Here is a 16,075-nt window from a genome sequence, read left to right on the forward strand (position 1 = left end):
AAGTGTGGAGTCCATCACGGGGCTTGATCCCACAGCCCTGAGATCATGACCTGAGCTGAAACCAAGACTTGTATGCTCAACCGATTGAGGCACCTAGGTACCCCAGGTGGATTTTTCCTAGGCTTGGTCCTTGCCTGACTTGTAGAGATGATGACATCTTTAATGACCCTTCAGAGCTGTATTCTTGATGCCGTGCCCTGCTGTCCTCCACTGGTTTCATCTACATTCAACATTTCTAATAACCTGTAAGCCTTTTCTTCTGCCTTATGGATTAAATTAGGGGCGCCTAACTGGCTCCGATGATAGAGCGTATGAGATTCTTGATCTTGGGGTTGTAAGTGCAAGTCCCACATTTGGTGTAGAGATTACTTAATCTTGTTAGGGGCAGGGGAAAAAAATAAAATAAAATCTTTTTTTTTTTTTTTTTTTTAAGAAATAAACTAGTGTGGTCAGCAAATCTGGAAGCTTTTTTTTTTTTTTTTTTTTTTTTTTTTTTATATATTTAAATCCGAATATGCCTTGGAGAAGTTCTACATTTTCTACAACTTTATTCATAGGAGCTAAACCTAAGTTAGAGGTTTTAGATCAGCTTGAACTGTGAAAATCTGTTATTCCTGCAGTCTGTCTTTCTGAACGTCCTCTTTACTCTTAAGAATTGTTGTTACGCTTTTGGGAGCTGGGGGATGGGGATGTGTGAGTATCTGGTGGGTGAACAGATCCTGAAGAAAGGAAGAGTGACACCACACTGGTAACTACATATTACTTTGAAATTTGATCAGTTCCCAGACCTTTTGCCCTATGTGTGTGTGTTCAAGGTTCTAAAGAAGTCCTTCCTTAAGCCTTTTCTTTTAATTGATTCAGGAAAAGTATTACATGAACAAGAGGCCTTTAGGAATCTTCAGGGCTAAATATTGCCTCCCCCTTGCAGATGACGTAGTTATTGCCGGCCTCAGGGCCTCGCCCTCATGAGTGCCTGCTGACCCCTCCATGGTGGACACTGGCAGGCTGAACAGTGCAGCTTCCCACCTGAGAGGACTCTTCAGCACTCTGACTTGCACCGACCCCAAGAGTCCATCCCATTCTGTTAGTCTTTCTTGGCTTCTGTGCAGTCCATTCTTTCAGATATTCCTTTTGTGGGAAGGCAACATGAAGTGTGGGAAGAACATGGATTTTTTTTTTTTAAGATTTTATTTATTTATTTGACAGCGATCACAAGTAGGCAGAGAGGGGCGCCTGGGTGGCTCAGTGGGTTAAAGCCTCTGCCTTCAGCTCAGGTCATGATCCCGGGGTCCTGGGATCGAGCATCGGGCTCTCTGCTCAGTGGGGAGACTGAGATTTTTTTAAAATCTTTAAAAAAAAAAAAAAAAAAGTAGGCAGAGAGTCTGGCAGAGGGGGGCGGGGAAACCAGGCTCGCTGCTGAGCAGAGAGCCCGATGCAGGTCTTGATCCCAGGATCCTGGGATCATGACCTGAGCCAAAGGCAGAGGCTTTAACCCACTGAGCCACCCAGGTGCCCCAAGAACATGGATTTTAGACTGCTTCAAATCCACATAGACAATTTATTAACTCTGCTGATGGGCAAGTTACTAAGTTTTCTCATCAATAAAATGGGATTAATAAGACAGGCCTCTCTGGGATTGTTGTGCAGATTAAATAAATATTATGTAATAAGTTAATAGCATAATTCCTTAAGCCCCTTATCCTTCCAAACCACTCAGTTGCAGAACCTCAAGCCTAAATCACTTAATACTTTTTTCTTTGTTCCTGCATCCTGGCTGTTAAGTGTTGCCACTAGAAATCAGTGGTCCATAATCTCAGCTGAGACCTCAGGGCTGCATAGCAATGCTTCTATGTAATTTTTTTTTTAAAGATTTTATTTATTTATTTATTTATTTGAGAGAGAACAAGCAGAGGAGGAGTAGAGGGAGAGGGAGAAGCAGGCTCCCCACTGAGCAGGGATCCTAACTCAGGACTCTACCTCAGGACCCTGGGATCATGACCTCACCCAAAGGCAGGTGTGTAACTTGACTGAGCCACGCAGGAGCCCCCGTTTACATGATTTTAGTCAGCTTTCTTCTTGTCTTACGCTGAGGTCAGAAGTTGGTGGCCCAGAAGGACTTGGTTCTATAGACCTCTTTTGTTTGGCCTTGACATAGTTTTTCATATGTTAGGATTGGCTGTGAGGATTTAAAACTTGAGAGATTTCAAATAAAAGTGAAAATGTCTACCTTCTTTTGAAAAATTGTATGCTCTGAAAACCCAGCGTGACATGGCAGTCATTGGTTTTTCTCTTGACAGGCACATCATCTCACTTTGCCAAATTGTCTGTGACCTTGTGGACCTACATGGGCCCATTAGATTCAGTTACATTGCTCACTTGATCCTTGTGGACATTGACTTTTTGGTTTTATCCTGTGGGCTCTCCCTCCTTAAGATCCCCTCAAATTTGTCCCCTTCTCCTCATACCCAAAGCTTTCACTATTTCTAACCTGGAGTCCTAGAATAGAGTCATAATCCATCTTTTCATTGCTAGTATTATCCCTCTCAAGGGTCTTGTCTTCACAGTATTATCAGATTCATCTTTCTAAATTGCAGACTGAATCACATCACTCTCTTGTTTTAGATTCTTCATTCACTGTCTTTCCATTTTGTACCAAATGGAGTTTAAACACCCTAGCATGGTTTTGCATTTCTACATGAGCAGCCAGTACCGCTCTAGCCTCTTAACCTCTCTTTGTTTCAGTTTCCTGCTATGGAACTTAAGAGAAATAATATTTCTTACCTATAGCATTATAATAAAGATGAAATTTAAAATGCATATAAAGCACTTGGCATAGTACTCAAGCTTTAGTAGGTACTCAGTAAATATTTGTTATTAGTATTATGATATTCCTGTATTTTTGTTTTGTGTTTTTCTGGACCCCAGGTCCTCCTATTTGTCTTTTCTTCAACCCTGAATGTTTTTATGTCCCTGTTTTTTCCCTTAATTGCAGCTCATCCTTCAGGACTTAGCTCACGGGTCACCTTCGCAGTATACTCCGTGAACCTCCGTATCCCACGGCACCTGTGCTTACCTCTAGTAGTGCACTTTTGACGTTACAGTGAAGTCTCATTTAGACCTTTAAGTTCTTTGAAGACAGAAGCTATCTTACTATCCCTGTATTCCAGCCATTGACAAATTAATGATCCACGTCATTCATGGCAGAAGATACTTGAGTAATATTACTACTGTTACTTTTAGGGAATTTGGAAAATGTTTCATAAAACCTTTTTTAATTAACCCCTCATTTCAAATTAGTCTAGCAGTGAAAACTATTCTTTTTTTTTTTTTTTTTTTTAAAGATTTTATTTATTCATTTAAGGGAGAGAGAACACGACCAGAAAGGAGGGGCAGAGGGAGAGGGAGAAGCGGGCTCCCTGCAGAGCAGGGAACCCAATGTGGTGAACCTAGGCACCTGAAAACTATTCTTTAGTTACTATGTTTTTCCCCAAAATGAAATACCTTTATTTCTGACCGTAAATGATACACACCTTTGTAGAAAATCGAAAGAAAAAAGTATAAAGAAGTCGTACTACTCAGGAAAAAACTAGTGTCATTAAAGTGCTTTAAATGCATAAGCTTTTGTGTTCTGCTCAGTTTTGACATTTAAAATCTCACCTATAGAGAAACCTGGATGGCTCAGTCGGTTAAGCCGCTGCCTTTGGCTCAGGTCATGATCCCAGGGTCCCTGGATCGAGTCCTGCATCGGGCTCCTTGCTCAGCCAAGAGCCTGCTTCTCTCTCTGCCTCTGCCTGCCACTCTGCCTGCTTGTGTGCTCTCACTCTCTCTCTAAAAAATAAATAAGTAAATAAATAAAATCGGTCAAAAAAATGAAAGTAAATAAATAAATAAAATCTCACCTATAAATGAATCTTACTTTACAGGCAGCATTAGAACATCTAGTTTAAGGAAGCTACTGCTTTTGTGCTCCGTATTGCAAGTAGCTTCCTGTCTTAAATAATGAAGTGTGCCTTCTGCCAGGACAGCCATGGGCCCTAGTAAAGAAGTTGCAATCCAGTGTATCATACTACTGTGTCATTCCCTTGTTTTATATGTGACCGTTCACTTACCAGTGTATGCCACATCATCTGCACTTACAGGCCATTCTCTGCCAATGGAGCAGTTTCCGTTTGGAGAACTAAAGCTAACAACCTAGAAGAAAGAAATTATCACTGGTAGAAGCCAAGGATGTCTTTTTAAGGACAGATTTCTTGTTTATTCCCCATGTCTTTCTGCCACCCCATTTGACCACTGACATAATTGATGTGAAATTTAGAGTCGATCTTCCAGACTTTCTTTTCCACACATGGCTTCTTTCCTTCTCTTTTTGCATCAGATATCTCATTTCCATTCTCTGCCTCTACCTCTACCCCATCAAAATTTGTTTTATAGAAGAGATGTGTTTGTTTTAAACATATAATGTATTACTTGTTTTAGGGGTACTGGGGTACAGGTCTGTGATTCGTTGGTCTTCCACAATTCACAGCACTCACCATAGCACATACCTTCCCCAGTGTCGATCACACCGCTACCTCATCCCTCCGAGCCCCCTCCTCCTCTCCAGCAACCTTCAGTTTGTTTCCTGAGACCAAGAGTCTCCTAAGTTTTATCTCCTTGTCTGGTTTTGTCTTGTTTCATTTTTCCCTCACTTCCCCTGTGATCCTAGAAGACATGTGTTCTTCTGTGTCTTTCTCCTTTTTGTGGTAATTGTCCTCTTCATTTTTGTGATCTGTCTCTCTCTAGATATTGATACTGGTATACTTTTTCTATAGCAAACTTTTGCTAATAAGCCCAATTTATATCCGTTTTATTGCCTTTTTAGTATGGTAAGACATTCAGTAGCAGTGACGTTTTAGCCTTAAGTGTGGCTATATGTATGTTTGAAGGAAAGAAATTTGCTGTATTTGGGTTTTATCTTCTAATCCAGTTCTTGTCTTTAAGAATGGACTGAACATAGTCATCATAATGAGAAATAACAACTGTCTCCTAAACTTTGTTTCTTCCCATTCTCCAGTTTCTATTAAGTTCTCTTTCCCAGTGTTATTTGCTTCCTATTCTTACTTACCTTTTATTTTAGATCACAGATTCTGCTGGTCATATTCTATACTCCAAGGAAGATGCAACCAAGGGGAAATTTGCCTTTACCACTGAAGATTATGACATGTTTGAAGTGTGTTTTGAGAGCAAGGGTAAGTAATCAGTGTTTTCCCTGAATTAAGTGTCTCCTCTCAAGTTAGAGCATGAACTTTCTCTCTTGGGCTATTAGGAAAAGGAAACTACATTTGTTTATGTCTTTCACACATAAGAGTGAAAGTTGGCTAATCACCTGACTTCTTCGTGTACAGGAGTAGGCATTTCTTCAATGCTGTGACATATCTGGCTTGAATGATAGAGGCGAATTTCATATAGATGCTGGAATATAATGCATTTATATATATGCTAGTGACACATTTTCTCAAGGATTAGAAATAAGGCCTGTCTGACAAACAGTATATGGCAAAGTTAGAAATACTTTCGGTCTCCAGAGCATTTTTCTAGTTCTGTCTTGGTGTGGATTCTTCTGTGCATCTCAAGGTCAAGACCCCATAGTACTGTTCAGTCTGAATACTTAGTGGCTTCTGTGCTTAGTAATGGGTGAAAAGGCAGAGTCCTTTTTACTCCCTATTCATTAGCTTAAAGGACACTAGACTCTAAAAGCTTAATGCGTTTATACTTGCTACATTAGTTGGGACCCTTTGGGGCTGTAGAACGTGAAAACTCAAAGTGTCTTAAAGAAAAAGAAGAGATAGATCGTTGGACTCTCTGAACTGGGGAGATTGCAGTGTGGTGCTGACCTCAGGCACAGCTGCATCTTGGTGTTTTAACAGTGTCATTGGAACTCTACCTCTCAGTGTTTCCTTTCTTGCCTCCATTTAATTTTAGTCTCGGGCTTCTTCTGTGTAGTAGCAAAAGGACTTCTGCCAGTTTTACATTTGTAGAATATTCAGAACATAGGATTCTGGAAGAAGAGCGAGCACCTTGGCTAACAGTGTCAGTAGATTCCCTTCCCAGGACGGCAGACAAACCAGCTGCTTTTGACAGTTCATCAAGAATTGACTCCCTTAAAAAAAAAAAAAAAAAAAAAAAAAGAATTGACTCCCTTGATCTAAAGTTGGTCAATTTAGCCTAAAAGCTAACGGAGTTTGCCAGAAGTAAATGGGCGAATAGATGAAAAATTTTTAAAGATTAAAGGATTTTAATGGTGATCTCATCACTGATATCCTTCTGTCTGCTCCCACTGGTGCCAGTTCCAGGATGTCTCAACTATATTCTAGACATTTCCATATGGTTGTGCCACTCTTGCCTCAAAAACCAAAGTGTCTCAGACTGTGTTCACAAGCCTCCCTTTCAAACGAATTCCCCCTCTTACTAGTGTTAACTACCTCCCAGTTACTTGGGCTCACATTTTGAAGTTGTTCTTGCCTTTTTCAGCCTATCATTGAGTTATACTGATACTTCTTTCAGAATATCTTCTGTGTCTGTATCTGTCACCACACAAATGTGAATTCTTTTAAATCATGGATTGTGTCAGGGCGCCTGGGTGGCTCAGTGGGTTAAGTGGCTGCTCTTGATTTTGGCTCAGGTCATGAGTGATCTCAGGCCTGGGATCAAGCCCTGCGTTGGGCTCCGTGCTGGCCGTGGAGCCTGTGTAAGATTTTCTGTCTCCCTCTCCCCCTGTTGTACCTCCCAAATACATATGTGTGTGTGTATATATGTGTAAATGTATACACACAACAGTATAGTCAGCACTCAATTTTTTCATTTATATTGATATGGAAACAAGATTCCTTGTAGTCTTTGGGGTAGCTTTTAAGAAATTGTCCATTTGGGGTGCCTGGGTGGCTCAGTGGGTTAAAGCCTCTGTCTTTGGCTCAGGTCATGATCCCAGGGTCCTGGGATGGAGCCCAGCATAGCGCTCTCTGCTCAGCGGGGAGCCTGCTTCCTCCTCTCTCTCTCTCTCTGCCTACTTGTGATCTCTGTCAAATAAATAAATAAAATCTTAAAAAAAAAAGAAAAAGAAAAAGAAATTGTCCATTTGACAGAGAAATGCAGAGAAGTTTAGTGTTTGTTTTGTTTTGTTTTTAACAAAAGGGACCCTTTAGGGCCATGAAGTCAGCTAAGGGGCTAGGCTAGCTGGTCTGTGCAAGAGACCCTGTGGTCTAGACTGAGAATAGCCAGAGGTCTGTGGTTTCATGGTTTCACTTGTGTTTGAATAATGCTAATGCTGTGCTGTGGCAACAGAGAGATGCTGGGAAGAGTCTGTTAAGAAGAAAATATTTTCATCTTTTGGGCCGGGTGGGGTTGTAAGCTGATTCAGTTTCATAATTTTTTAAATGAGGAAGGAGAAGCAAAAATCTGCACTGCATCTGTTCTGGGCCAGTGCTGTGATCACGATTACGCATTGGATTTGAGAGAATAGATCTCTCTCTCTGGGTGCCACTTTTTGTTTTGTTTTGCAGACTGACTGGTTTAATGCTCAGAAGGCATCTGTGACTTAGTTTTTTAGCCCTACCTAAGTAGTGTTATTTCTTTTTCTTTCTCGCTCTTTTTTTATAATTTACATTTTTGAAAAGATTTATTTTTATTTATTTTTGAATATTTTGTTTATTTATTTGACAGAGAGACAGCAAGAGAGGGAATATTAGCAGATAGAGCGGAAGAGGGAGAAGCAGTGAGCAGGGAGCCTGATGCAGGGCTTAATTCCCAAATCTTGGGATCATGACTGAGCTGAAGGCAGACACCCAAACTGAGCCACCCAGGCACCCCAAGATTTTTATTTGCTTATTTGTTAGAGAGAGAGACAGAGCATGAGCAGGGGGAATGGCAGACAGATGGAGAAGCAGGCTCCCTGCTGACCAAAGAGCCTGACGGGAGTCAGTCCCAGGATCCTGGGATCATGACCTAAGCTGAAGGCAGATGCTTAACCATCTGAGCCACACAGGCGCCCCTGATGTGCATTTTTTTAAAGATTTTTATTTTATTTTTGACTAATCTCTTAACACCCAGTGTGGGGCTCAAACTCAACCCAAGACCAAGAGCCACATGTGCTACCAACTGAGTCAACCGGGCGCCCCTCTGTTGCTTTTCAGGTTAATCCTTCTAATCTGTCTAAAAGAACTTCTTAACTGTCTTTTAAACATCCATACTCATTTCAGTGTTTGAGCCCTTGCCTGTGCTTTTTTTGCCCTTTGCCTAGAGTACATTGTCCTTGACTTCAGGTGCTCTCTCTATTTAGTAAAGTCTGTCCACAGCTACTCCATAGCTGGGATTATCTGAACTGGTTTTTTTCCTCTTCAGATTTTTACTGCTTTGCATTTGGATCGTAGCTCTTACGCATGCTTGTCTTAGATCCCCATCGAATTATTTGAAGGCAGAGATTGTAATTCAGTCACCTAGTATGTTCTCACTGAGTAGTTATTGAATTGACTTCAGTCAATTTCAGAAGCTTCAAGACGCAGAGTGTAGTACTATTCTCTCTGGCTTGTAGCTTGTAAGAACTCCCTTGCTTAAGTGGCACTGTTGCCCTAAACTCCTAATTCCATGTAGGCAGGGTTTTTAAAAAGAATTTATTTATTTATTTTTTTGTCAGAGAGTGAGAGAGAGAGAGAGAGAGAGAGAGCACGAGCGCACAAGCAGGGGGAGTGGCAGGCAGAGGGAGAAGCAGGCTCTGAGCCTGACGGGATGTCCCAGGACTCTGGGATCATGATCTGAGCCAAAGACGGACACTTCATCAAATGAGCCACTCAGGTGCCCCCCATGGAGGCAGTTTTCTATTTCACAGATAATTACATGAATTCGTGGAGACTAAGGCTGAGCAGTTTTCTGGGACGCTTGACTCTTTTTATCTCTCCTACCTGTTGATTTAAGATTAAATTCTTTTTTGATCAAGCTGAATCCGTTTACCTTTTCTAATATGAGCCTAGCTCTGTTGGCATTCCTGTCCCAAATAGACATTTCTCTTTCTAAATAGCGTCCCTGAAAATTGTACTCTTCTTTACAAGTGTTCTTGGGCTGTTTCTCTTTTAAGTGTTTTGTGGGTCCTATAACATTTTACCGACCTACTGAAATGTCCTTACATTGAACCAAAAGGCTTGAATTAAAGTGGAATATTAGCTAAATTCTGTGATGTTTTCAGTACTCATGTTTATGTTAAGTAAATCCAAGCTTAGCATATACCCAATAATCCTTTTTTTTTTTTTTTTTTTTTTTTTTTTCCCAAAATTTGACAGGGCACTCTTTTCAGATGTGGGAATATACCTTGCAGTCTTAGTTGGTCCATATACCACTCAGTTTTACACTGTTTTGACTTGACTTTTATTTCCTAATCCAGTAAGCCTCTGCGTTGTCTCTTCTGCTCTCCTGTCCCTGTGCAGTACCAGCTGCAGTGTCTTGTGTCCTGCCGGCTCAGAGATGTTTGCCAGCAGCATGTTCTCGTTGCTTTCCGGCACCCCACACAGATAGAGGCTTTGTCTGGAATGCTTGTGATTTTAGCCAGAGCCAGGAATTTTCTGCAGCTGAGTAGGGGGAGGAGTTGTGGCTGTTTCCCTCTATTGAGAGGGTAGGGGTTAGAGAGAGGGAGGGTGGGTGGGTGATTTCCCGGAATTTTAAATATTCTACACAATGAATCTTTTGATTTCTTTCTCAGGAACAGGGCGGATACCTGATCAACTCGTGATTCTAGACATGAAGCACGGAGTGGAGGCGAAAAATTACGAAGAGGTATGTCCTGCTCTAACAGCCAGTAGTAGTGTGCTGTGCTATGAGACTTCTGTGACCCAGTCAGGCCAATTGGCTGTGCTTTGCCCAGAAGGCTTTTGTTTTCTCAGCAGTCATGTGACAACCAGCTACAATCTTATGGATACAAAAAGTTGTGTTAACAGCCTTGAACAATAATTCTGGCTGTGGCTTCAGCCAAATGACTGAACCAACTACCCCGTAGACAGTGTTGGTGTGTAGGGACCCCTGGGTGGCTCAGTTCGTTAAGCATCTGCCTTCAACTTAGGTCATGATCTCAGGGCCCTGCGATTGAGCCCCATGTTGGGCTCCCTGTTCGGTGGAGAGTCGCCTTCTCCCTCTCCTTCTCCTCCTCCCCCTGCTTGTAGGTGTACTTTCTCTCTCTTTCTTTCTCTCAAATAAATAAAACCTTTTAAAAATCCCCAAAGCCACAAGAACTATTTAAGACTGGAGGATTGGTCTTTACAGAAAGTTGAGTGTTTTTACCCAGATCAGAAATCTTACAACAGGACCTGAAGGTATGAAGAAGAGGTGGGGGACAGGAAATGTAAATGTTGTTTTAAAGAATGTAAGCTAAATAGAAGAAAGTTGATTTAAGTGATTTGAGAGAATTTTCTGGGACTGGTGGACCCACAGAACGTTGCTCCATCTTTGGTCAGGACCTGGGAGGGAAATGTCCTAAAATGGAAGAAGATTGGAAGTGACAGCTAATTCTCCAACAGGAAGTAGCAGTACAACAATTGCAGCTCAAGTCTTTCCTCTTTTTCATAGTTCAGATGTCCAGTAGAAGAACACAAGGCTGAGTTATTTGTAGGTGATCAACAGGAGGGAGGGAGGCGCTAGAGGTAGTGAATGGAAGATAGTTCCTGGTAGAGACTTTGAATTGCTTTGTTTCTGTGTCTAAGCTGGTTTAGTTAAAAAACAGAAAGAAAGCAAGAGAGCCTCTTTATTTGATGAAATGAAGAGTAAATTGAAATAATCCTTTTTAAACTTTGACGATTGAGGGCAATCTTAATTATATTTAAATAAGATGTTGTAAAAATGCTATTATAAGGTAAAGAGAAAACCTTGTTGCAGTTATTCTGAGGTAGATGATTTTCAGTTTTCGATGACTGCTGCTGTCTTGTTAACCTGACACCACTCTCTAAGCCAGCGTGCATTGTTACACCAGAAATTTTACCTGTTGTAACTTTTTCCTCCTGATACGATGGCTGCCATTATATTAAGCAATAGGGCACTTGATTAGACATTAAATACCATTTTCCCCTCTAAAACAGAGGGCATTTTTGTGAGTTTACATGGAAAATGATGTGGACATCTCTGTCACAAAGCATGTTAGAACTGTTCCTCCTGGAATGTCTACCATCCTTGGACTTTGTTGACATTGGGGAAGGGCTTTTATCTTTCCTGACCTTCTGCTTAACCCAAGAGGGGAATCCCTAGCAGAAAGGAAACCACAGCACTTCCTTTGCCTGCTTCCTGCTTTGGAAGTCTGGCACGTCTTAAGCGTCCTTACGCACATAGTTACAACACAGCTCTAAATTCTGTTTCTTAACCAAGAAACTAACTCCTGCTACTACTCTTTTTGGCGATCTTACCACCAGCCAGCCCCCCTCTCCCCGGCCCGCCAAAAGCAAACTGAGGCAGAGAAGTGGTTTCAACACAGGCCAAAAGCAGCCCTTTCCTCAGTCAGTGGCTAGGCTCCCTTGAATCTTGCTTAGAAATAGCTGTTACTTGTCTCTCAGCAAATGCCTGTGACAAGAACATGAATAATAGAAACACTTGTTCTTTGGTTAATTACCAGAGAGCACTGAGTGTATGTAGAGGTTCTGAGGCATTTAATTTCAGGCCCTTGAAGTAATAGCTTTTATCTCCAGAGGATTTGGGCCTATTGGTATAACCATTTGGCTTTGGGGAGGTGGCACATTTCTTTAAGTTTCTCCCTCGCAGTTGTGGGCTTCATGATTCTAAAGTCCCTTGCGATTTTGTAAAATTGAATAGTAGTCAGTGTTTCAGTAGCTGGGCCAGAGGGCTCCAGTGCCTGCTAAATTGTTAGAGAGGATTTACTTAATCAGTGCATGTGAAGTTAGTATGTAAACAGTACAAATGTAAGATGATATTTAGAAGCTGGAATAGTTGTCTTGTTATAAAGAAGCATAGAGTCTCGTAGTTTGAATTCTTTAAAGAGTTCAGAATGCTTATGTCCTCAGAAATAAAGCACTTTTTATTTCCTGTGTTGAATTTTAAGGACCTTTCACCACTGTCTTTGCCCATGGTTGGGGGTGAGGGGGGCACATCTCTTTAGAGTCGGTATGTGAATTGAGCCAGTTGGTTTTAGTTTTTTTGGTTTTTTTTGGGGGGGTTTTTTTTTTTTTTTTTTTTTTTTTGTTTTTTTTTTGAGTTTGTGGTCTGTGGAACTAGAGCAGCTGCTTAGGAGAACTAATTGTCTGATCCTGCAGTTGCAGAAATGAAGGCAGTAACTATCCCACGAAGAAGGAGCTATCTGACCCATCCTCTAACTCTGGGGCAGTTTATGTCCCTTCTTGATGTGGCATTTTCAGCACAACTCAAATCCTGTTGTGCCTGTGAGTTCTGTTAGTGTGTCATTTGCTGTCAACGTGTATACCAAAAACCGTTGCCCTTGTTGGAGCAACAGCTGAAGACTTTCCAAAAGTTCTACTTTTTGTGAGTGCCCTTAGGGAGGAAGAACTCTGGTTCTGTGTACTAGCTCCAAAATACTTCTTTCAACATGAGCTAAATGGAATAATGTATGGGCAAGGAACCGGACCCTTAGCTTGGTTAGTTCAGTAGATTTTGCTCCCTTTGCCTACCCTTTCTGAAAACTCTGATAAAGTAAATAGGATCATGCTAAATTCCATATAACCCTAAGATTGGCCATATAGTCTGGCCGTATGCTGGCACATTCTTGACCTTTTGAGCCTCTGTGAAAAGGCTTGTGATTCACATATCTCCCCACACAAGTAGACTTGTCTTTGGCTGAGGTCTGCCTTCTTTATCTTCATTATGGAGACTAGATGATCTCCACTGTTACTCTTCTAAAATTTGGGGGGCTCTGGTGGGGACTGTGGAGGTAACAGCAATTTGACTGAAATTGGCTTATCCCAAGAAGCTTCTCTTGAGTTTCAGTGCTCTACCAAGGAAAACAATCCAATAATTCTCTATATAGAGTACGGTTTCATGTGTGTTTTAAGAAGTTTTTCAGAGAACGTTTCCTTGGTGTAATTACATATAACTCTGAATTCTAGGTTCAAGTCATCACTAGGGCAGTGGAAGATTTGGATATGGCTTAAGAAGGGTAATTTGGGGGACGCCTGAGTGGCTCAGTTGGTTGGACGACTGCTTTCGGCTCAGGTCATGATCCCGGGACCAGGATCAAGCCCCGCATCAGGCTCCCAGCTCCACGGGAATTCTGCTTCTCTCTCTGACCTTCTCCTCGTTCATGCTCCCTCTCACCGCCTCTCTCTCAAATAAATAAATAAATAATCTTAAAAAAAAAATAAGGGTAATTTGGGGGCGCCTGGGTCTCAGTGGGTTGGGGCCTCTGCCTTCGGCTTGGGTCATGGTCCCAGGGTCCTGGGATCAAGCCCGTGTCAGGCTGTCTGCTCGGCGGGGAGCCTGCTTCCCTCTCTCTCTGCCTGCCTCTGCCTACTTCTGATCTCTGTCTGTCAAATAAATAAATGAAGTCTTATTTCACGTATTTTTGGAAATATGCAGGGAAAAGCTTTCTGAATTGCAGCTTTTCCAAGCTGTCCTGACCACCACAGATGAGAGTTAGCATGATAGGGAAGACTTTCTCCTGAACACTGGGTCAGAGTAGATGCAGAGTTCTCTGAAGAAGCCTTGCTTCGGGACACCAACAACACTTATTAATCTCCTATGAGAAACTTGGCTCCTCTGAAGAAGGCATCAAATGGGGATGCTGCACAAAGTATACATTGTGTGAGTTCAGGGGCCAGACTAGCTGGGGAAAAAACAATGTGACTATGACAGTGTATGATTATTAATTATGTGGCACGGTCTGAGTGTTGTAGGACTTTAGGAAAGAGAGAGTTGGTGTTGATGGAAGTGGTTAAAGGAAGCTTCATGGTTAAGGCTTGAAAGATAGGAAGGATTTGGGTACACTGAGCAGATAGGCTTTTGGAAGTCAAAGGTATGATTTTGCTTGCATTTTACAGCAGCAGAACTTTGCAGTTCTGATGCTGAATAAATGCTCTGGTGACCTTGTCTAGGCGTTCAAGAGACCGTGGATCTGCTAGGCCTGGTGTTCACCCAGTGGACTTGATAACTGCAGAAACTTCAGTTTCATTTGTCAAATGAACTCCTTTGTAGTTTTAGTACTCTTCATTGAATGGCCATTGTACAGTTTACAGGGGGAATGCTACCCTCTAGTGGACAACCTCTGGTACATAACGTCAAGTAGGCTTTGCTTTCATCAAGCTGTTGGCAAAATACAGATCACCCTTCCAGCCTAAGGAGAGAGAAGGAAGTAGACTGGGATAATGGCGTGCCGGCGTGAAACAGGTGTAATTTCACATTCTTACAGACACTTTGAACATTAAATCACACATTTTAGGAAGAGCAGAACAATAGTCCGTGAGAATTTTTGATACAGATGTTCTTGTTACCTTTTTGTACTGACTATGATAAAAGTCTTGATGATACTCATTGAATACTTAGTCCTGGGCAAGCGAAGAGGGTCTTCCTGAGAGTAGTGATGACAAGGGGCGCCTGGGTGGCTCAGTGGGTTAAAGCCTCTGCCTTTGGCTCAGGTCATGATCCCAGGGTCCTGGGATCGAGCCCACATTGGGCTCTCTGCTCAGCAGGGAGCCTGCTTCTCCCTCTCTCTCTGCCTGCTTCTCTGCCTACTTGTGATCTCTGTCTGTCAAATTAATAAATAAAATCTTTAAAAAAAAAAAAAAAGAATAGTGATGACAATTTGCATAACATTTTTACTCTCTTAGTCTGTAAAAATTAAAATAGCAGCATGAAACCAGGGAAGTTTGACTAATAAACTGGACAACTTACCCAGATCCTTGTGGCCTAATACAGCTTGATCACTTAACCTTTGATCCAGAAAAAACTTACTGGAGTCTGCTAGTCTCCTTCATCAACTTTTATTACCTTTAGAATAAAATATAAATTCAGACTTGGATTCCAGTCTCCACTCCCATCAAGCTCTGAGAACTTGGGCAAGTTATTTAACACTTTGAATTGTAATTTACTCATCTGAAAATTTTAGGGATAATAATATTCACCTTATATAGGGTTATGAGGATTAAGCAAGATTATAAGGGATAAAATATATACACATTGTGGATATATACTGATAGATCTAATTCTTTATACTACTTTCTTCATCCTCTGCTCAGTTGAGCTCCACCTGAATTTTTGAGCATTATATTTGCGATTACCAATCACCCTCCCCCAAGAATGGGTGTGTGTTGAGTACGCGCACACACATCAGACAATGTACAATCTAAACAAGGTCTGCCTGCAGTGTCCTCCCTCCGTGTTTTGGTTTGCAAGTTCCCCTCAGCCTTGAATGTCTTTCTCTCTCATCTCTTTGAAAATCCTGCGGCATTTGTGAGACCCACCTCCCCCACTTCCTGTTAAGCTTTCCTTTATCCTTGCAGCTATGATTAATCTTGGGCTATTTTCTTTCCTTTTCACTTTTAATGTGTGCCTGTGTTGTAGAAGTTAATATATAATGCCTTATATTATGGTTATAGCTTTTTATATGAGCCTCCCCACCAGACTATGAGCTTCTTAGGAGCAGAGATCATCATTTATCTTTATTCCTTGCACATAGTAAGCACTCAAGAAAGCACTGTGGTTAGGGTCTTAAAATGTTTTTGTTTTTTTTTAAAGACCACTTTGTACATTTTTTTTTAATCTCTAGGGGTAGATTAAATGTAAAAATAAATCAATTATTACTGTTACTTTCCATTGAGTATCCACAATGTGTTAGATGGTTGGAATAGAAAGTTGGTTTTCAACATTGTTTTAGTTTCTTGGCACTTCTTTAACTTTCCTAGATTTAAAATAAATATCAAGTAAATAAAGCTGTTTGTTAGGCAGAGATGTGTTTTAGGGAAAGAGACCTTCATCCCACTCATAGAAGGCTGAAAATAATTTACCAAATTAAGGAAAGGGTTGAGTAAGGGTTATTTCATTGAGGAAATAACATCAACAACATTTCAAACATCAGGAAAATGGGAATTGGGCTGTGTGGTTATGAATA

The 16,075-nt window shown here is 41.3% G+C and overlaps 1 protein-coding gene across 1 annotated transcript in view; it reads left to right on the forward strand.

Moving 5' to 3' along the window:
- Positions 1 to 16,075, forward strand: part of TMED10 (transmembrane p24 trafficking protein 10) — a 40,760-nt gene that overhangs the window by 17,237 nt on the left and 7,448 nt on the right. Inside the window, exons 2-3 of the mRNA XM_059182792.1 lie at positions 5,117 to 5,228; positions 9,725 to 9,798. Of these exons, the coding sequence (XP_059038775.1) occupies positions 5,117 to 5,228; positions 9,725 to 9,798 (186 nt within the window). The remainder of the gene's footprint in view (positions 1 to 5,116; positions 5,229 to 9,724; positions 9,799 to 16,075) is intronic.

This window comes from Mustela lutreola, chromosome 7 (genome assembly GCF_030435805.1).
Source record: "Mustela lutreola isolate mMusLut2 chromosome 7, mMusLut2.pri, whole genome shotgun sequence".
Classification (NCBI taxonomy): Eukaryota; Metazoa; Chordata; class Mammalia; order Carnivora; family Mustelidae; genus Mustela; species Mustela lutreola.